General features: G+C 45.8%; 1 protein-coding gene across 1 annotated transcript in view; it reads left to right on the top strand.

Moving 5' to 3' along the window:
* Positions 1–21656, top strand: part of WWP2 (WW domain containing E3 ubiquitin protein ligase 2) — a 122094-nt gene that overhangs the window by 23153 nt on the left and 77285 nt on the right. The window contains exons 4-5 of the mRNA XM_024763090.1: positions 13354–13491; positions 15681–15777. Coding sequence (XP_024618858.1) covers positions 13354–13491; positions 15681–15777 — 235 coding nt within the window. The remainder of the gene's footprint in view (positions 1–13353; positions 13492–15680; positions 15778–21656) is intronic.

Raw genomic sequence — 21656 nt, 5'->3', positions numbered from 1 at the left:
TTTATCTGACTTATTGGCCTCTACAACTAGAATGTGAGCTCCATGGGGGCAGGCACTGTTTGGTTTTTGTTAACTCTTGTACATCCCCTCACTCCTGTGCCCAGAACACAAAGAAGATACTAATAATATAATATAACATAATATATACCATAACATAATATGATATTATACAATGTAATGTAATAATATGATATTAGTATATATATAATATACATATTTAATTAGATTAGTGAGGATGAACATCTTTTTATGTGACTGTGGTTTTTGTGGCCAGTGTCGTGGCTGACCGCTGAGGCAGAGGTAGGACCAGGGAAGTGCTGGGTGCCCTCTCTGGGGAGGTATCAGGCAGAGTCCGTCCCCAGCCTCCAAATGCAAGGCTTTGTTTCATTTTACCTCCATCCAGTTGCAGTTGTATCAGTGACTACTCTCCTTGATGGGCACCAGATGCCAGGCATTGGGATTTAAAACCATATTTAATAGTCTCTGAAAAGCTCCCTGTGTCTTGGTTTCCATCATTGTGCACCTCAGGCAGATACGGCCAAGCCAGAACCTCAAGGAATTTCTGAAGAAGCCAAAAGCCACCCCCTCCCCCGACCCCAGACCCCCAGCTTCTCAAAGTTACAGCTGGGCCCAGCTCGCGGCTTTGGTGTCAGTGGAGAGCTGGTCGAAAGAAAAGGTCCTTTTAGCCAGGAGTCTCGAAAGTAAACACACAGGCCCCTGCCACGCAGGGTAAAACAGACCTGCTCTCTGTGTCACCGGCTGAGAGGCTGCCTTGTGAAACCTCACTTGAAAAAAGAAGAAAAGCTTTCTGTCAGGAAAGCCATCCCCTGTACGTGGCTGCCTCAGTGTGGCCTGGGGTTTAAGGCCGCCTCCAGAGTGTTCTGTAAACTTACTGGCTTTGGAGGGCCGTCAGCCTCGTGGGAATGCCTGTTTGAACAAAGAGTGATGCCACCCCTCAAAACACAAACGCTGGCTGAGGTCGTCCCCCTTTTTCTTTTTCTAATGGTATACTGAAAACTTTCGCATTTTAATCCATAGTATTTGGTCAGACAGTTTTCCCCTCTTTTCTTTCTTTCTCTCTCTTGTCTTCTTTTTTTTTTTTTTTTCTTTTTAGACTTGTGAATTTGTCAGTGTTGGATCAGGATTTTGTATAACCGGAAATTTCCTTCTTTTCTATCGGGCATTTTCTTAGGGTTGTGAGAGGGGCCTGCGGCGGAGTCAGGGGTGGGGGCAGGGTGGGTGTGAAGTTTATTTACCAGCATTTGCACAGTAAATCTCTTTGAGCACTGGGCTAGATGCCGGAGATGCAGCAGTGAAGTAAGGCAGACAGTCTCGGAATTTAGGATCTAGAGAGGAAAGCGGACAGATGTTGGACAAATAACTGGTGCAGACTGTTCCAGTTGTGACAGATACGATGGAGGAAAGTGCAGGGTGCTCTGGGAGTATATCATTCAGGACTCAACCTAGACTGGGGTCAGGGAGTGTCAAGGAAGGCTTGCCCGAGGAAGTGACACCAGAACTGCAGAAGGATGACATGCGATTGTCCAGGCCAACAAGGAGAAAAACATTCCAGACTGAAGGAAGCTTGGAGGCAGGAAAAAGCTTAGTTCAGTCAAGTTACACAGAGAAGGCCCCCGGGGCTGGCCGGGCCTTGGCAGACAGCTGCTCGAGATTATGACCAAAAACAGCAGGAAGGAGGCGCTCAAGCAGCGCTGTCCAGTAGAAATGTGATGTGAACCACAGACACAATTTAAAGTTTTCTAGTAGCCACATTAGAGAAAGTAAAAACAGAAATAAACAGGGGGGAAATTCGTTTTAATGATCTATTTTCTTTAGTCCAATATATACCAAATGTTATTGTTTTAACACATGAGATCTGGTGTGTCATTTACACGCCCAGCACATCTCAGTCTGGAGATAGGAAAATGAGACTGTTGCCTGGATATGAGCAGTTTCCTTCCGCTTGCCAGAAAAAAAACCAACCCTGAAACATTGCATCTGATGACGGGGCCTCTTCCTTGTGCCAGTTCCCTGAGAGTGGCTCCCGCCTGCCTACCCATCCAGTCTCCCAGGTTCTTCAGGGGAGACACCGCGGCTGCTGGGGTCATAACGAAGATCAGACCTTGTTTAGCCCATCGGAGTACCTGATTTCCTCTTTTCCTTCAGTCTTCTGGGATTCTAGGAGCATTTTTCTTAGAGCAGGAGACTTACTCTTGTAGGAGAGTGGTGAGTTGGGAGGGAAAGCGATCCTGGATCAGAGTGAGAGTGCCACAGTTACACGCGTGGTGCGGTCAGTGCTATGGTCAGGTGCAGAGCGGAGATTTTCACCTTAGCGTCAGGCCCGGCCTGGGGGATGCTGTTTATTATGTACAGGATAGCAAGGCACACAGTTCTCAGAATATGATGTCTGTGTCTTCCCTCCCTCCCACTCCTAATTAACTGATTAATGTTTATTTACACGTGTATTACGTGAATTCATTCTTTTGGGGCCGGGGACTTTGTGGTAAAGGCTGAATTCCCTTTGGACGTGCTGCTCCCTCAATCCTAAAACCCTCCTCAACAGATAGATTGCTTCTGTATATATTTTTAAAGATTCTTATGGTACTTTACAAGTCAAGGGGCACAACTTGTGGGCCTAGGGTGAATTCACTTTTGCATGTGTAGTTTATACGTGTGTTTTTGTGCTGGTGTTTGCAAGTCTGGTGACTTCATACAAAGTTGATGACAGTGACCTATGTCATGGGGAAAGGGTTTGGAATGTGTGTGCTTACATCATATTTTGAATTTCTTTTTCTTTTTTTCATATTTTGAATTTCTGCTTGAATTTTTAATAATAAGCATGTTTAAAAAATTGTAAGTTAATGTTATTTATTGTGGGGCAAATATTATATAGCATAAATGGGGAAATTTTTAAACTTTTTATTATGGAAAGTTTCAAAGATAAATAAAAGTAGAGAGAATCATATAATGACTGAGTCATCCTGTATCCATTACCCACTTTGAACAATGAGGAGCACGTGTCCAGTTGTCTTTCATCTCTAGCCCCCACTTTTTGGGGATGTATTTGAAAGCAAATCTTAGGCATCATGTCATTTCATTTGTAAACACTTCGGTATACGTGTGTAACTGATATTGGAAATTGAGAAAAAATACATATGCACTGTGCAGATAATGGAAATTTAAAAAGTGAAACCGTTATTTCATAATCTGACTCTTCAAACACAACTTATTGTTTTTCTCTGCTTCATTTATTTCTTTGCCCCTTTACATACTTATTTTTACAGGGTTTTATAATAGGGTGCTTTTTATAACTTCATGTTCTTGTTTTTTTTTAAATTAACATTGTAGTGTAAATGATTTTCCATGTTGTTCACTCTTCATAATCATTAATCCAAATCTTTTTTTTTTTTTAAGATGTTGGGGGTAGGAGTTTATTAATTAATTTATTTATTTTTGCTGTGTTGGGTCTTCATTTCTGTGCGAGGGCTTTCTCTAGTTGTGGCAAGCGGGGGCCACTCTTCATCGCGGTGCGCGGGCCTCTCACTATGGCGGCTTCTCTTGTTGTGGAGCACAGGCTCCACACATGCAGGCTCAGTAGTTGTGGCTCACGGGCCTAGTTGCTCCGCGGCATGTGGGATCCTCCCAGACCAGGGCTCGTACCCGTGTCCCCTGCATTAGCAGGCAGATTCTCAACCACTGTGCCACCAGGGAAGCCCCATCCAAATCTTAATAGTGGCATAATATTTCACTCATTTGAGATTTGTAATTTTTCAAAAGCCATTTTTTAAAAGGGGGAGTTTTTTTTTATTGTGAAGTGATTACCACAATAAGTTTAGTTAACCCTTATCATCTCAGGTAGATACAAAAAGAATAAAGGAAAAAAGTGGTTTTTTTCCTTGTGATGAGAACTTTTAGGATTTCCTGTCTTTGCATCTTTCCAATAGATCATACAGCAGTGTTAACTGTAGTCACCACGCTGTCCATCACATCCTTGGTCCTTATTTATCTTACAACTGGAAGTTTGTACTTTTTGGCTACCTTCATCCAATTCCTCCACTTTGCTGATTTGTTTAAAAGGAGAACCTTAACCATGGAAGCGCTCTTCTAGCTGGGCTCCTGGATTTCACTATTCCGAGACCGTTGAAAAGGAGGGTTATTCATTGAAACCCTTTCTCTGCTGTGTTTACAGACACGTCCTCAATTCTGTGCAATGGGGAGAGGTGGTATAGTCACCGAGGTTCCCTGAGGGCGCAGAGAATGGATGAGCTGCTCAGATGGGACTAGTCTAGGAATCCTCCAAATTAATGGGTGATGAGGACCACCCCCGCCTTGGGATAGAGGAGCTCTAATGACAAGGCCACAGTAATTAATGTGAACTGACAGTTTATCCTAAAAATGCAGCTTTCCCAGATCTGTATTTATTTCCTCTAAATCACTTTAAAAATAGGCTATAGCTTTACAAACAGTGAGATTCACCAAGACACATGAGGCTTTTTTTTTGTTTCCTACGTGAAGGGGACCCTCAGTTGATTCAAGAGTGACTCTTTGTCTATAAGGTACCTTATTAGATAGATGACTCAGATGAATAGCCAGTTCTGAAGTGTCTATGTCAGTGCATTTTTTTTTTTTTTTTTTTTTTTGTGGTACGCGGGCCTCTCACTGTTGTGGCCTCTCCCATTGCGGAGCACAGGCTCCGGACGCACAGGCTCAGCGACCATGGCTCACGGGCCCAGCCGCTCCGCGGCATGTGGGATCCTCCCGGACCGGGGCACGAGCCTGCGTCCCCTGCATCGGCAGGCGGACTCTCAACCACTGCGCCACCAGGGAAGCCCCATTTTTTTTATTTTTTATTTTTTTGTAAGTAAAGAAAAGCATGTGTAGCTTCAGGGGTTTGGACTGTAGAACACTGTGACCCTGAATCAAGAGAAATAAGGACGATCATGACTGACGAATCTGTCATGTACCTAAATGAGGATGCATGTGCCTAACCTCTCCTCCATCATTCTTGTGGTTGGAGGCGAGCCGTCCCTCTTCCTCCCATGTGAAGGGCAGACTCTCCATCCATGCTTTGGAGCCCACCCTTTCCTGCCTTCTCAGGACTCCTTTCTGACTTTGCTCCTGCCTCTCTGACTGGTCTTCTTCCCCAACCTGCTTCACCCCGCAACGTGCTAGCTCTTTGCCTGAAACTTCAGATCACAGTTGAGCTGTCAGTTCCTCAGGAAACTTTTCCTGATGCCCTGACCAGGCCAAATATACAGCACTGATGGGACCATAAGGTCTCTTGCATGAAATCTGTTTCACAGTTGCAACTTTACATTTCTTTGTGACATTATTTAGTCACTTCTGTTTCTCCCACTGACTTGTGAGATTCCTAAAAGCAGAGACTATGTCCATTTTCCTTCTTCATTATAACCCAGCTTCTAGCACAGTGTCAGGCACATAAAGGATGCCCAGAAAATGCTTCTTGAATGAATGCACAAGAAAAAGAGGAGAAAAATAAAAGTTTAAAAACTGGCTTTGTAAAATGAAGCTCTTTTCATTTTTAGAGGAGTTGATGCAACCGTCAGTCAACCAAGACTTTAAACTTTTATTTATTTATTTATTTTTGGCTGCGTTGGGTCTCTGTTGGTGCGTGCGGGCTTTCTCTTGTTGTGGCGAGTGGGGGCTACTCTTCATTGTGGTGTGCGGCTTCTCATTGCGGTGGCTTCTCTTGTTGCGGAGCGCGGGCTCTAGGTGCGTGGGCTTCAGTAGTTGTGGCACCTGGGCTCAGTAGTTGTGGCACATGGGCTCTAGAGCGCAGACTCAGTAGTTGTGGCGCATGGGCTTAGTTGCTCCGCGGCATGTGGGATCTTCCCGGACCAGAGCTTGAACCCGTGTCCCCTGCATTGGCAGGCGGATTCTTAACCACTGCACCACCAGGGAAGCCCCAGACAAGACTTTAATTTGGAGATAATTAAGGATACATTCCAAGCAGTAGCCTACAGAAGAAGCTTCAAGGCCAAGGTAGACGCTTCCTTACACCATGTGTTCTGGGAAGACTCTGCCAAGGCTTGAGTGATGGGGGCCGAGGGAAGGTGGGTGAAGCAGAGTCAACCTTGGTACCCTAACAAGAATTCCAGTGTCTACAACGTGCTGCTAGCTTGGTAGAAGAGGCTTTCTCTTGTTAGGCTCTGGCTAAGGTTGGAAGCCAAAGAGACATCGTAACAGTAAATCCTGGAAGCCTCTGGCTTTCTTTACTGCGAAGGGAATGTGAAACAGTGTTCTCTTTAAACCTGGGGTAGCCTCCAGTCTGTGTGTGTCTGAGTTAACGGGGAGCCAGGGAAGGGAAAGGAGACTGTTTACTCTCTGCCCTTCTAGAATTTCCTCCGGTTCCGTTCCTCTGTGCACCAGTGTTTCACAGCTACGTGTAGAATGAACACTGACCTGTTAATGAATGCCCTGTTTATTTTCACTTTCTTTTGATGGGCCTATGGGATTGAGGGCAGAAGGAGGCCGGAAGAAGGAGGTTTGTTTGTTCCACTGAACAGCTCTGTTAAGGCCAAATCAATCACATCTTCCTCGGGCTTCTGAGACTCTTGGCCGGAGAGTACTTGGTCTCCCTTAAAAATATCCTACTTTGTGTCCTGTTTTGTTTTTCTCAAATTTCCAGGTAAATCCTTACATTTGTATTCTGAGTTAGGAAGAAAATACTTTTTCTCTTAAATGATATAAGCGTATACATGCACATACATTTTGGTGGTGTGAGAGCAGGGAAGGACAGTGATGATAGAAGATTCTAAAGCAGAAAGTTCCTTCATACACTGCGGTGAAACTGCCCAGGCAGGGCTTCTGGTCTTAACTGAATTGCACTAAAGGGACACAGTTTGGCAGTTCTGGTTTATGTAGTTTTTTTCTTCTGTCGGAATGAGGAAGGCAACTTCCATGCCCTATTTATCTATACTTATTGGTACCATATGCAAACAGCATATTAAAAAGTCCATGTCAGGAAAGGGAAAAAGTAAGTCTTATAAAAATATTACTCATCCTTGTTGCACGTAACAACTCTTCCCAATAGGAAATTATTAACCTGAAGCCACTTGCAAATCTGAGGCTTTGAAGTAAGGGAAAATTAGCATCAGAGCTACTCCCTAAGCAGCTTGATTGTATATTTTATACCTTTTCATATTTCAAAATGTGTATGTAACATTGAATTTGTGTAAGTTTTTTAGTTTACAGTCACTGTTTGTTCTTTAGGTATGCTGGCTTGAAAAAGAAAAGCTATTATGGAAAATGTCAAAATACACAAAAGTAGAAAGAATAGTCCATGAACCCCTATGTGCCCATCACTCAGATCCACAGCGGGCTACAGGTGGCCATTCCCACCCCACCTTCCACGGGGTTATTTTCACATAAATCTCAGACATGTTTCATTTACAAATATTTCAGTATGGATCTCTTAAAGATAAGTGCTCTTAAAAGCCATAACCATGATACCAGCTTCATACCTGAGAAGCTTAATGGTAATTATTTAATCTCATCAAATATTCAGAGAGTTTTTAACGTTTCCCCAGCTGTCTTCAACATTATTTTCCCCCCACCATTGGTTTGTTTGAATCAGGATCCAAACAGGATTGACTTAAGTCTCTTAAGTCCCTCTCCCTCGCCCCGCAACCAGGGATGGAACCCGGGCCCTTGGCAGTGAAAGCTCGGAGTCCTAACCAGTGGACTGCCAGGGAATTTCTTCTTTCTCTTTTAACCAATATGTTCTCCTTCTTCTTTTTATCCCTTACAGCTCATTGTTGAAGAAACTGGACAGTTTGTCCTGTAGCTTCCCACATATTGGGTTTTGCTGTTTGTGTCCCTGAAATGTGTTTTAACATGTTCCTCTGTCCCTCTGTGTTTCTTGTAATCTCATACCTGTTGAGATCTAGATCTAGAGACTTGATCTGATCCAGGTTCTTATTTTTTTCTTTTTAATGAGGTGGTGTGTGTTTCCACCAGGAAGCACGCTATGTCTTCTTGTCTCTTCTGGTGTGCCGGCTTTTAAAGGGATCTCCTGGCACAGTCCTTGAGGATTTTCCTAATTCTTTCCCCTAGCTTCTAATCTCCAGCCCTACCGCTGTATGTTGACCTCCATAAAGTAGCTTTACAAGGTATTGGTAACCAGTGGGTACTTAGAAGAGAAGAAGGACATTTGCTGAAGTTAGCATGAGCTCATGACTTTGGCTTTTTCGGAGGAACTAAAGTCTCTTGCCGTCGGAATATTTTCATTGTATATGTTCCACTTGGTCGTAATTGAATCTGACTTCCCCCAGCCATGCTCTACGTTTGTGCTTTTTGCAGCCCCTGCCTATGATTTGCCCAAAGCTTTGATTCCAAGGGCCTGATGGGCCTGTGGGGACCGACTAGTGTGCTGGGTGGGGAGCCATGGGGCTTTCCTAACACGTGCTGGAAAGGGGGAAAAGGGCGAGTCTCCCTTCTGCTACCCTGCTCCCAGAAGACACTGCCATCGCCTGGCCCAAGCTACCAGCTACTCGTGCCTGGAGTATTGCAGTGACTTCCTCCCCGGTCTTGTCTGCTTCATCTCTTGCTCCTCCTGCAGCTGGAGTGATTGCGCTGCAACAGAAGTCACGTCCCTTCCTTGCTCACGAGCCTCCAGTGGCTCCCAATCTCCCGCCGAGTAAACGCCAGCGACCATGCCAGTGCTCCAAGGCCCTCCTTGTGAGCTTCCAGTTCCCTACCACCCTCATCTCCTGCTCCTCTCTTTCCCCATCCACTCCAGCCACACTGACCTCCACGCCATTCCTCAGATCTGCCAGGCGTGCCCCCATCTGGGGCCTCTGTGTCTTATTCTCTCTCTGCCTAGAATATCCTTCCTCCAGATACTTACGTGGCTCCCCTGCCTCATCCTTCTCGAAGTCTTTGCTCCATTGTCACTTTCCTGGCGAGACTTTCTCGCCACCCCAGACCCTCCTCCCACCTCTAGCACTCTTCATCCCTTCCCCTCCTTTCATTTTTTTTTCTACTGCATTTGCCACTAACAGATTGTGCAATTTACTTTAAAAACAAAAAACATTGCCTAGTGTCTGTTTGCCCCAACTAGAGTATAAACCCCCTGGGGCACAGCTTTTCGTCTGTTCTGTGCCTGTTGAATCTCACCGACCAGAAGAGTCTGTGCTCGCTGCACACGTGTGGACTGCATGATTACAGATGGAGCAGGGCCGGATGAGGTGGACGGTGGCTGGTGAGCCTCCTACGCTCAATCTGGTTCTAGTTCTGGAACTTGACTTACTACACCCATGTTTTCATCAGTTTCTTGATTTTTGAGCAGTGCCTGAAAAGGTGGGGGAAGCCCTGGTGCAAGAGAAAGGCCCTTTGTAGAGTTGATGGCGTTGCTGCAGTGAAACCCGAGGGCCCCAGAGGAGAGGTGGCTAATGCTGCTATTTATAGCTCAGATTCCAGTGTATGTTTTCCAGCCACACTTACTCCTTTCAGCCTCCCCGTATGCTCAAGTCTGTCACTCAATTAGCTAATGGTTTCTTTAGTCCCATTATGCATTGTAGTGCTCCTCTGGCTCAGGTGTGTTCTTTTTGTTTTTTAAGAGAATAACAATGTTCTATTGTCAGAGGTTTAATTCTTTAATAGCTGTGCCAATTTAAAAAAAAACACAACCCTTTCCCAATGTTTTATCATGGAATTTTCCAACATACAAAAGAGTTGAAAGAATAACACAATGAATGCCCAAATGCCCTTCACCGGGAACCAACACTTCTTAAGATTTTGCTGCATTTGTTTTACCTGTATGTGTGAGCCTGTGGGTGTGTGTGTGTTTTTTTCCCTGAACCATTTGAAGGTAAACTGCAGACATCGTGACACGTCACTCCTGAAAACTTCAGCCTATTTTCCTACAAAACAGTTTGAGAATAAGTGCAGACATCATCATAATATACTCTTGGATCTCCCGAGAATGAGACCATTCCTAAATACAACCACAGTACCATTAGTGAACCTAAGAAAATCAACAGTAATTTCAGACATCATTCAATATCCAGTCTGGATGCAAATTTCTCCAATCGTCCCAAGAATGTATTTTTCAAACCAAGGTTTTGTCAAAATTTATGCAAGGCATTTGGTACTTATGTTCCTTTAAATCTAAAAGAGTCTTCTTCCTGCCTGCCCCCGCTCCCCTTTTAAATTTATTTAATGACATTGACTTTTTGAGGAGTCTGGGATGGTTACCGTATGGATGTCCCATATTCTGGGCTGGTCTGATTGCTTCCTCGTGGTATCACTGAATTTATTCCTCTATCCCCTTATTTCATGTAAGCTGGGAAAGAGGTTTCGAGGCTTGATTGGATTCAGGTTAAATGCTTTTGAAAGAAGACTTTAAAAGTGATGTTGTGGGTTTCCCTGGTGGCACAGTGGTTGAGAGCCCGCCTGCCGATGCAGGGGACACGGGTTCGTGCCCCGGTCCAGGAGGATCCCACATGCCGTGGAGCTGGGCCCGTAAGCCATGGCCGCTGAGCCTGCGCGTCCGGAGCCTGTGCTCCGCAACGGGAGAGGCCATAGCAGTGAGAGGCCCGCGTACTGCAAAAAAAAAAAAAGTGATGTTGTGTACTTCATCCTGTATCATGTCAGGAAACATGTGGGTGTTGAGTTGTCTTGCTCTGAGTGATGCTCACTTCGATCACTTGGTTATGATTGAAGTGATGCTTAGAGGTCCCTCTGAACTGTTTCTCTTTTAAGTAAATAGAACAGTAGAGCATTTTGTTCTCAAAAGCTTAGTTTAAAGAAAAAAAAAAAACCTCCCCTGTCACTGGCTCTTTTGAAGGTCAGATGTGTCTCTAAGATTTGCAAGGTAACTTCCAAGCCTATATGTATATAATGACTGCTGGACATGATGAGCAGGTAAACCAGACAGAAGAGCTGAGTTGGAGCTTTGAGTTGAGGCCGCGGAGAGGAAAATGTGGGCTCTGCCCCTGGCTTTGTCAGAGGACCGTGGCAGGGTGGCTGTTAGGAGGTTGAAATTAGCAGCGAGAGGCCTTGGGCTCTTCCAGCTTCCTGTTGAATATTAACATTCTTCCAGAAAGGAGGGGAAAGGTACCCACACTCCATTTGTAAAGTGATGGCCTTTGAGATATCAAGGAGGGAATTAAGGAGCCCTTCTAGAATTCTCATCCCGGCATGTTCCTAAGAGTGGTGTACCGGACATCTTTAGGAAGTGTCCTAGATACAAGATGAGAGGACCGTACGTCCTTGTGATAGGTATGTGGGTGATCTTGGAAGATTTTTGCTGACCTTGGAGTTTGTTGTCGAAAGCTGAAAAAGGCTTGGAAAGGTCAGGAGAAGAGCAAGTATACAATGAAAAAATTAGATTGAGAGAAATCAGGACTTTTCAGCCTAAAAACAGGAGAGTCAACAGGGAGATAATAAAAATGACAGTTTATTGGGAACTTACCAGGTGCTGTTTAATTCATTACATGTGTTCCCTGAACAATGTGTTCTTACTGCTCCTGTTTTGCAAGGTAGAGAGACCAGAGCTCAAGTTAAGTAATTTGTGTAGTACCGCATAGTACTAGACAGAACTGAGATTTGAATGCAGTCTGTCTGACTGGTACCCGCCCTCGACCTCTGCGCTTTGCTGCCTGCTAGGGACTTATACCCTGGATCTCAGTATGATAGAGTAGGGAGGTGCTCCTTGACTTTAGAGAAATAAATAAATAAACATTTATTACCTCATAGTTTCGGTGAGTCAGGTTTTGGGAGCGGCTTAGCTGGGCAGTCTGGCCTGGGATCTTCCACGAGGTTGCACTCGATACATTGGCTGGGCTGCAGTCATCTGAGAGCTAGACCAGGGCTGGAGGATCCATCTCCAAGGTGGCTCATCTGCACGGCGGGCATGTGGTGCTGGTTGAAAGGCCTCAGTTCTTTCCCTCTCTTGGACCTTTGAAGGAGCTAGTTTTCAGGTTGCAAGTGTTCTTTTATAGAAATATTTGGAACTCACCAAGCCCCTTAGTAAAACTGACTGAAAACAGACTCAAAAGGATTTGGAGAGATCCATCACAGGGAAGAAAGGTTAAGGGGAGGGAGAGGTGCTTCAAGAGCTTGAAAACATGAGGGAAAACTGGTTTCTACCTTATTATAGTAGATCCTTGAATTGATCGAGACTTTTTTTTTTTTTTTTTTGCTAGGTTCTTAAAGGGCTGTGTCTGTTTCTTGGAGAGATGCAGGGTAGACTTTTTTGGTGAGGGGAGGTTGTCTCTAGGAAATGCTCATGGAGGTAGTTATTTATACATACCCTGCCTTGTTCTAGAAAGCCAGCTTATAATAATACAGTAGCAACAAAGAGAGAAAATGAAGTGGCGGTTTGATGGATACTGTGGGTGGGGAAGGAGGTTGGAATATGTGGCACTTTCCTGGTCTGGCTTTGTAAGATGTGGGGTGGCATGGAAGGGCTGCATACTCTTTGGAAATCCTCATAAACGCTGCTCTTTCTTGGTAATTATTGAACGGCTCTGAACTGGAGGCTCTGGGTCCTCAGCAGTAACTGGATGGAGGCCATTCGGTGCGGCCAGGCTTGGTGGGTGGGGTCAGGGGTGTGTGTGCAGCAGTTTCCAGCCTGCCTAGGGTTTGGTGCTTCTGCCTCGTGCCAGTTAGTTCTGTTTCTTGTTCGCCCACAGGGCTGAATTTGCCTAGTGTTCCAGGGGCTGGGTGACTCTGAGCTGCCTTCTCACCTCACTGATGGAGCCAGGTGTTGACTAGTCTCTCCCTGTGGGACTTACCCAGGACCGTGTAACGATGGGGCTGACTTGCTTGTACTGAACTTTTGTTGTTTTAAACTTTTTTCCGCCTTATTTCAAAGTGAAACATTTTCCGGATTGAAAATTAAAAAACACTTTTTAGCCCAAATAATAAGTCCCTGAAATCCTTTATCTAGAGATGACTCCTGATAACGTTTCTTTAGGGTCTCCTGACCTGTTTCGATACTTTTTGCCACCCCTCTTCCTATGGGTGGGGGGGATGCTATTTGTAACTGCTTTCTTCCTCTATATGCCGTCAGTATCTCTTACTCTTTTCTTACGGTCCTGCAGGTATAAGCAAACAAATAAATAAAGTAGAAATTACCTAGTGAACCTAACGATATAAAATGTTCAGAAAAAAATGAGCACAGCTTTCCCCACCAGCCTGATACCATGGTGACAGTTAGGCATATTCCTTCCCGTTCCTTTTTCTGTGCCACGAGACAAGTTTGAAGATGTAGAAAAAAGTTGCCAGGAAAGTCAGAGTCGGTTAAGTGGGAGCTTATAACTTACAGAATCTGAACTCAGTGTGCATTTGCTTTTGTCCATCCATGTTGCTTTTTGTGTCCAACAGTGGAGAACACACAGCTGACCCTGAACCTGCAGACAGAGAACAAAGGCGGTGTTGTCTCGGGTGGTGAGCTGACAATTTTCCTGGACGGGCCGGCTGTTGATCTGGGAAGCGTGCCTAATGGCAGCGCCGTGACGGATGGTGAGTGCCGCCCTGCTTCCCAGGGCTGTGCCGGGATGGGACAGGGCGGGGCAGGGCGGGGCAGAGGAGGTGCCCAGATCTTGGTTCTCTACCAGATACCTGGGTTTGGGTACTGCACAGCCAGCCCTGACTCTTCTTTTTTTCTTTTAACTGAGGCTTAGGGGTCCTGGGCAAGTCCCTTAACTGCTTTGAGCCTCAGTTTTTTGTTTTTTTTTTTAATTTTGTTTATTTATTTATGGCCGTATTGGGTCTTTGTTTCTGTGCAAGGGCTTTCTCTAGTTGCGGCAAGTGGGGGCCACTCTTCATCGCGGTGCGCGGGCCTCTCACTATTGCAGCCTCTCTTGTTGCGGAGCACAGACTCCAGACGCGCAGGCTCAGTAGTTGTGGCTCACGGGCCTAGCCGCTCCACGGCATGTGGGATCCTCCCAGACCAGGGCTCGAACCCACGTCCCCTGCACTGGCAGGCAGACTCTCAACCACTGCGCCACCAGGGAAGCCCCCTGACACTTCTTAGCATCATGGATCACAATCAGGACATGATTTTTCAAGGACTGTTTTCTGTTAAAGGACCAAAATAAATACCAAGCCTTTGTAAGCGTGTTGTTGTTTTGGTTCTAGAGCAGAGAAAAACATGTTTTCAGCCCACATGGACTTTGTAAAATAAAACATCTTTATTAAATGTTACTTAGGCCCATTTTTCTTCTTCCCAATCCAGTTAAACTTCCTGGAGAGCTTGAGAGTGTCTTTTATGAGATGGTCTTGGTTGGAAAAGGGGAACTGTGTGTCTCAGAGATTCACACTAGCTGAATACAGGCAAGAAGCAGGGAAATTGGAGTGTCTCCTGCTCTGTCCTGAATGTTGGCGGTTTGTTTCTTTTCATCTAGTTTGAAATTAGTCACTTTTGGATCTAGCAGGAAATTACTTCATGAAGTCTGAGGTCCAAAACCGGTTGGCTTTCTCCATAATTTTTCTTGTTAAGCGTGATGTAACTATGGCACCTTCCAGGCCCCAAGCAGGCTTTCTGTAGCTTCAAGGGGTGGGGTTTGAATTCTATCTGAAGGGCATTTGACTGGAATCTCAGTGACTGGATGGGCCTTGACTTCTGAGAATCCTCCCTCAACTAACCTCCATGGTGCTTGGGGTACTTTTGGTACATCTAGAAAAACCTGCATCGTTCACTCATTGAGCACATACATCCACAGCTGAGCACCTGGTATGTACTAGCTCTTGGACCAGGTGCTAGCCAGACATCAGGGGCAAAATTCACATGGTCTCTACTCCCTAGAGCTTGTGATCTACTTGGCAGGGGCAGGGGATGTTAGATATCAAATGAGTAAACACAGAAATAATTATGTAACTGTAACTGTGAACAAATCTATGGAGGAAGAGTACTGGGCGGTATGAGGTTCCTTTACTTGAGGGGGAATCTCATCTAAATTGGGGGGCCAGGGAAGGTTTCCCTGAGGAAACTGAGTCCTGCTGGAGTACAAGGAGTTTGGACAGGCCAAGGCGGGGGGTGTGGGGTGTAGGGGCAGCTGAGTAAGAGGTGGAGGGGTCTCACATGCAGGGGCTCTGAGGTGGGAGCGAACGTGGCCTGCAGCGGGTACAGAGGCAGCCAGGGCAGCTGGATCGTGGGGAGCGAGAAGGAGGTGCTGGGAGGTGAGATCAGTCAGGTCACACAGCCTCGAAGACCTTGGTAAGGATTGTGAACCCCAACCTAAGAAGTAGAAAGCTGTTGAGGGGTTTTTAATCAGGAGAGTCTCATGATTTGATTTAGATCGAATCTGATTTGGCTTTTTAAAAGCTCTCTGGTTGCTGCCATGTGGAGAGATGCCCCAATGCCTTGCCTCCACTTTGCATGGCCAGCATCTATCCTCTGTCTCACGGGGTGTGGTTCATTTAACGTATAAGGCAACACGCTTGTAAGTGCCTTAGACATTCTTGAAGGTCTTGGGAAGAGCTGTTTCCCAGGTTTGAGCCCCTCTGTTCCGCAGCCCTGATCAGACCTCACCCAGCCGCCCCTGTCCTTGTCATGCTGGAGGCTGCAGCTTGCTGGACCGTTGGTGTCCCCCTGGGGTGGGTAACTTTAAAACATGCACTTAGCGCTGTTCCTGTACCCACATCTCAAACAGAGGTGTGAGCTTCTCAACGTTTCTGCCTTTTTTTTTGGTGATTGTTCCCTTTTCCAGGTTCACAGCCGCCTTCGAGAGAATCCAGCGGGACGGCTGTCACTCCAGAGAACCGGCACCAGCCCCCCAGCACAAACTGCTTTGGTGGGAGATCCCGGTAAGACACCTCCCTCCTTGTGAATGAGGAGGAGCCTGGAAGTTGCTTAGAGCTCTTGAAAACATGTTGGGAAGCGGCGAGGAACAATTTATGTTAGAAACTGTTGGAAATTTCCAGAGAGCTTATAACTGACTTATAAGTATGTTAAGACGGCCCAGAGAGGAATACACAACTCAGGATTCTCGGAAGGGTCAAGGGTGCCTTGACAAAGCTTGGGACTGACTCAGTTGGTTATTTGGCTGAGCGGAACTGTTGAACAGAGCTTGACTGCTTTTTAGGCATCAGGTACAGTAGCCACAGTTATCCTTACAGGATGCACATAGGAACACTTAGAGCAGTGGTTCCTTGTATGTGAAATTTTCTGTCGGTACATTTCTATTTGCAGGGGGTGATCCATGATTCCCTTTGGAGTGTTGGTTAAGACCTCCTGCACACAGAGTCTGACCTGTATTATACTTGTTATATACATCCCAAATGACTTAATTTTATTTACCGACATTCCCATCTTATACCTGTGTTAATGGTGCAAACTCCTCTCCATGGTCACCGGATTCCCAGGCAGAGGAATAGTTTTAAGTGTATTTGAGAGATGGGGAGGAGGTTGGGAACCTGCTTTTTTAAATAAATAAATAAATAATTTATTTATTTATTTTTGGCTGCGTTGGGTCTTCGTTGCTGTGTGCATGGGCTTTCACCAGTTGTGGCGAGCGGGGGCTACTCTTCGTTGAGGTGCGCAGGCTTCTCATTGCGGTGGCTTCTCTTGTTGCAGAGCACAGGCTCTAGTGCACGGGCTTCAGTAGTTGTGGCATACGGGCTTAGTTGCTCCGCGGCACGTGGGATCTTCCCGGACCAGGGCTCGAACCCGTGTCCCCTGCATTGGCAGGCAGATTCTTAACCAATGCACCACCAGGGAAGTCCCGGGGACCTGTTTTATTGTTTATTACAATGTACAAAATCCCCAGACATTTTAAGGAAATTTTAAGGAAAAGAATCATATGGAATGTAGTTTGTATCTGCAGAGAGTAGGCGAATAACTGGTAAAAATCCTCCCAAACCAATCCCGGGCGGTGGGTAAATAATGCTTTAAAAACAAAGCATATTTTAGCCAATACCCACAACATCTGGAAAGATCCCTCTGAGGACAGCCTTCAGCCTCTCTGGATTTGGTTGTTTTGAGGGTTTGTGAGGTCTTGATGCTTGCCAGGTGTCAGGAACAAGAGAGGGTTGGATGTTTGGATCTTTTGTCTATAGCATCATTAGAAGCAGAGGTGCTATTTGCCTGTCATCTTTTCTCCAAGCCTCTGCAAAGGTCTTAATTACCTCATACCATGAAGACTAGTCATCTAGCGAGTCACAGAGAAGAGTGATTTGAAGGTTGAGATAAGTAGTTGACTCTCACAGGGTAAGGACCAACGATATAACTGGCAAATCTTATATCAACAAAGGCATGATTGGCGCCCAGAGCTAGAGAAAAGAAAATCTCTTCAATGGTGAGTAGCTGGTGGAGAGGAACAACTCAGACATTCACTCTGAGAATGATGCCTTCTTGGCTCTGGTGCTAGTAACTACCATCTTGGTCTTTTAGCTGACTTGGAAAATTGGTGTCAAACACAACTGATGTCACTTAATTTGGGGCTGGAGGGCAGTGTTCAGCTCTTAACGTTTGGACTTAAGTTCTTGACCTATTTGTTGCTCTCTGAAGTTCTCTAGTTGATAGACCTTGAAATTTACATGTCTGGATAGCCCTTCTTTGCTGATGTGTTGAGGATTCTTGAGTGTTACAGCAGTAGGCAGACTTCAACAGAAAATCGGACGCATTTTTGCCCATAACACATGGCAGACGTTCAATGCTAGTTAATTGTTAGTAGGCAAATTGCCTTCTAGGTAGCTGAAGCCGTGTGGGAGTCCTCCTCCGCCTGCCCAGCTACTGCAGCATTTTCCATGCATGGTCTCTGAATTTTCACAGGCCTCTTCCATCTATGTATTTATTGTGTGTTCGCATGGAACCTGCTGCCATTCAGCAGCAAACACTTTTGGATGTATGGCCCCAAGGCAGTCTCTTCTGCATCCTTAGGAGCCCCCTTTCCCCACTGCTGCCGCATTTACGAAGGTCACCGTGCACACAGAGTAGTCTGCTGGATGAGTGTGAGGCTCTGGAATCAGATGTAGATTGAATCCTGGCCTGTCATTTACTTGCTATACAATATTGGACAAGTCACTGAAATGCTCAGCCTCTCAGTTTTTTCAGGCATGAAATGGGGACATCGCCTGCCTCACAGGGTCATTGTAGGGATTAACTGAGATGAGTTCTGTCAGCCTGAGGGCCTTGCACACTGGGAGCGCTCAGTGAAGGTGGCCAGGAATTGCATCTGGAGACTGTCTTGCGCCCCACATCCCCACACCCAAACCTGGGAAGCACGGCATTACTGAAGCATTCCTGTCCAGGAGACTGTAGTTAGGAGGGTGGTGAATCTAACGTTCAGGATTCAGGGACAGTCCTCCGCTGTCCTTGGTTTCCTGTGGCAGAGAGAATGACGGGCTTCTGCTTGCCGCCTCCCAGACTAAATATTTAGCTTTCGCCGTCTGAATGGTAGGTTTTTCTTGGACTTGGGTGCTGTTCTCCATGATCAAAGATGCTCTGATGTGCCCGTGAAGGTGAAGATTACAATGTGAAAGCAGCCTTTTCCTCTCCTTCCCCTGCTTTATACAGCCATAGAACTGGAACCGTGTAAGAGTTTTATCTTAAAGGTTCATCTACCCAAGCTCATCCAGCAAAGCTACCACATGCTTGCTAAACAAGGCCTCAAAGCTCCGTCTCTTACTGGGATCTTTCTCACTATTTAGGGATCATCAGGTGAAACATCTCTAGTTGTTTTGCCATCTGAGCTGCCACGTGGAAGCCAGCACGGGATCGCCACCGATGGCATAAATTTATTAGCAGACAGACCATGTCAGTATCCAGTCGGTGGGTCTGGCTGAGTAAAGAAAGAGTTAACATTGTACATCGTTGTTTAGTCCTACAATGAAATGCCGTCCCATAACAAAAATGGAGAAAAGATAGTTGCATCACTGTGGTAGAATTTCAGAAACATAATGTTGAACGAGAGCAGCAGATCACGGAAAAAATATATAGTATGATGTCATTTATGTGCAGTTCAAAAATGTAAACTGAAACCATGTATTTTTTTAAAATTAATTTATTTATTCATTTATTTTTGGCTGCTTTGGGTCTTCATTGCTGCGCACTGGCTTTCTATAGTTGCAGCGAGACGGGGGCTACTCGTTGCTCTGCAGCACGTGGGATCTTCCCGGACCAGGGCTCGAACCCGTGTCCCCTGCATTGGCAGGCAGACTCTCAACCACCGCGCCACCAGGGAAGCCCCTGAAACCATGTATTTTTTATGGATACCTTCATAGGTGGTAAAACTATAAAAATGGGAAGGGAATGCTCATTAGCCCTGAATCCAGGGGATGGTTGTCACTGGTGGGTTTACTGAGGAAAAAGCACAGTGAAAGCTTCTGGGTATGGGGGATGCTATTTCTTGGCCCTGGATGTTCATTTTATTATTCTTTTTTCAATTGACTATATATTTAATATATTCTTTGGTTTACATTGTATTCTTCATAATACAAAGACTGTCATCCACCAACCTAGGTAAACTGTATAGTGATGGTGTTAGGTTGGAGAAATTGCTGTGTGCCATCGAGGTAGACAGATTTCAGAACTTAGGGATTCTCCAGGCTCGATAATGACCACTCATTTCTCTTCTGCCCAGTTTATCTTTATAGCAGTGGAGCCAGTGATTCTAAGGCGATGCTTCACGTTGGCCTTGTTGGCTGTGCTCCTGTTACTTAGAAATCTCAGGTGGGAGAATTTAGTTTGGGCCTTGGGAAAGGGTTCCAGATGAAAGCTGGTCACTGCCAGATCATGTGTCAGAACAGCAGTAATCTTGGGGGCCCAGGAAGCCCTTTGGTGTTTGGAGCAGGGACCATTACGTGGTGTACCCAGGGCTCTGTCTGTGAGTGTGCCGTCCTGCCCTGTGTCCTCAGCCAGCGTTCCTTATTCCAGGGTGTTATGGAGCCCCCTGGGAGAGTGTGTGCTAGTTGGCACGGGGAGGGCCTACCACACCCTTTAATAATCCCCCAGTGTTTATTTTATTTTGCTGGAATGAGGGCCAGCTTGGGAACTGTGCCTAAGTCAATTCAGGCTTTGCAGTTCTCATGTGTGCCCGGTGTCGTGCACACATCGCCTTGCACGAGGCCTGTCAGAAACATGGTGTCTGCTCTCCACAGTGAGCGCACAGTCTTCATGGCGTACACGATGTATATGAAATGGAGAGTGTCACGGGAAGCTCAGAAAGAGGAGAGACGAGCATGTGGAGAGGGAGAGACCGAGGCGAGGGGGTGGCGTGGGTTTGCAGAGAGACTTGTCCACTGTCCAAAGGTTCAGTACAGTGTCTTAGGGGCTAACACGTGAGGGTGCTAACTAGTGAACTAGAGGAGCTAGTGCTGTCGTGGACGTGGAGGGGGAAAGAACCCAGCAAGGGGATCCACTCTGGTACCGGCAGCTTTCTTCAGAGCTACTGCTAGGTTAGAAAAGCCAGGACGTTGGAGTCCCTCTGTGGTTTGCCGATTCTTCATCACCTGTGATTTTTTTCCCCACTCTTCAGCTATTACATGAAACCAGGGAGTTAAGGTGATGTCGAAACCATAGGACTGCCCGTGAGCACTGCTGCTGCTCCAAGCATAGTCTTAAGATTTCTTCTGACTTGAGTAACTAGCTCCTCCATCTAGAATCCCCGTAGATTTTCCATCGTCATACAGGGAAATGGTACCAACGAATGGAAGAATGCATTGAATTTGCTTTTAGGTTCCTAAAGATTTTCATTAATAGGTCTGAAAACTGTGAAAGGGATCTTGGTTAAGAATCTAGACATAGGGGCTTAGATAAGTTTTCTTCATTATGTATTATGTACATATTTATTGTAAGAGTATATGTGAATGTGCGTGAGTGTGTGCACGTGTTTGGTGTGAAGGGCTGCAGGCCTCCGTCCTCCGTCAGCTGTCACTACTGGGCAGTGTTGGTTGGAATCTAGATTTTAACAAACTCCCACACAATTCTTTTACATGTGAAAGTTTAGACCCTCCTGTAATAAGTTTTCATCCAGCCTCCTTTCCTCTCTCCCTTTTTATCCTGCTTTGATGAAAACATATCCGATTTATTGACTCCCTTGCCTTGGCATCAGTGACCTCTGGAGATGTAAAAGAGCTGTAATCTTGGCAGCATAGAAAGGCGCAAGGTCTCTGGTGAGCTCTAAATAGCTCATCAGCTGTGTCTGCAGACAGCCTAGCCCAGAAAGGAAAGAAAAATAAACTTAACGGGGCCTGAGACTTCTGGGAACACTGCTGGGAGTCCTGGGAAGCAAAACTAATGGGGTAACGAGGGGTGGATAGGAACTGAGCCTTCAGGCACTCTGTCATTGTTGGCTACTGTCACCTGTCCTTCCACTGAGATGACTAAAGGCTAATTGATTTGGAACTGTAGTCATGTGGCGATGTCACCCTGTCAGCATGACACTGAACCCAGCATCTTTACAGTTCAGGCCTCCCATCCAATAGCTTTTACTTAAAATCTAGCTCTAGCCTCACTACGATTACTGGGGATGAGAAAGGAGTAAGAAAAGGAATGCGTGTACTTCATTTACTTGTTCATTGATAACTAAGATCTGGTCCCTGCACACAAGGAGCTTTCAGGGCTCTCTTCTGAGCAGGTGGTGTGTAAGGAATAGGATTGAGACTGTGGACAGGAGCCCCACTGCGTTCTCAAAGGCAGACATTGAAAAGTCATCCTGGAGATTAACTACACATTAATTTATATA

Source organism: Neophocaena asiaeorientalis, unplaced genomic scaffold (assembly GCF_003031525.2).
Source record: "Neophocaena asiaeorientalis asiaeorientalis breed wild unplaced genomic scaffold, Neophocaena_asiaeorientalis_V1.1 scaffold678, whole genome shotgun sequence".
In the NCBI taxonomy this organism is placed as follows: domain Eukaryota; kingdom Metazoa; phylum Chordata; class Mammalia; order Artiodactyla; family Phocoenidae; genus Neophocaena; species Neophocaena asiaeorientalis.
Note: the sequence above shows the minus strand (reverse complement) of the source record. Positions and strands in the feature narration are given on the sequence as shown.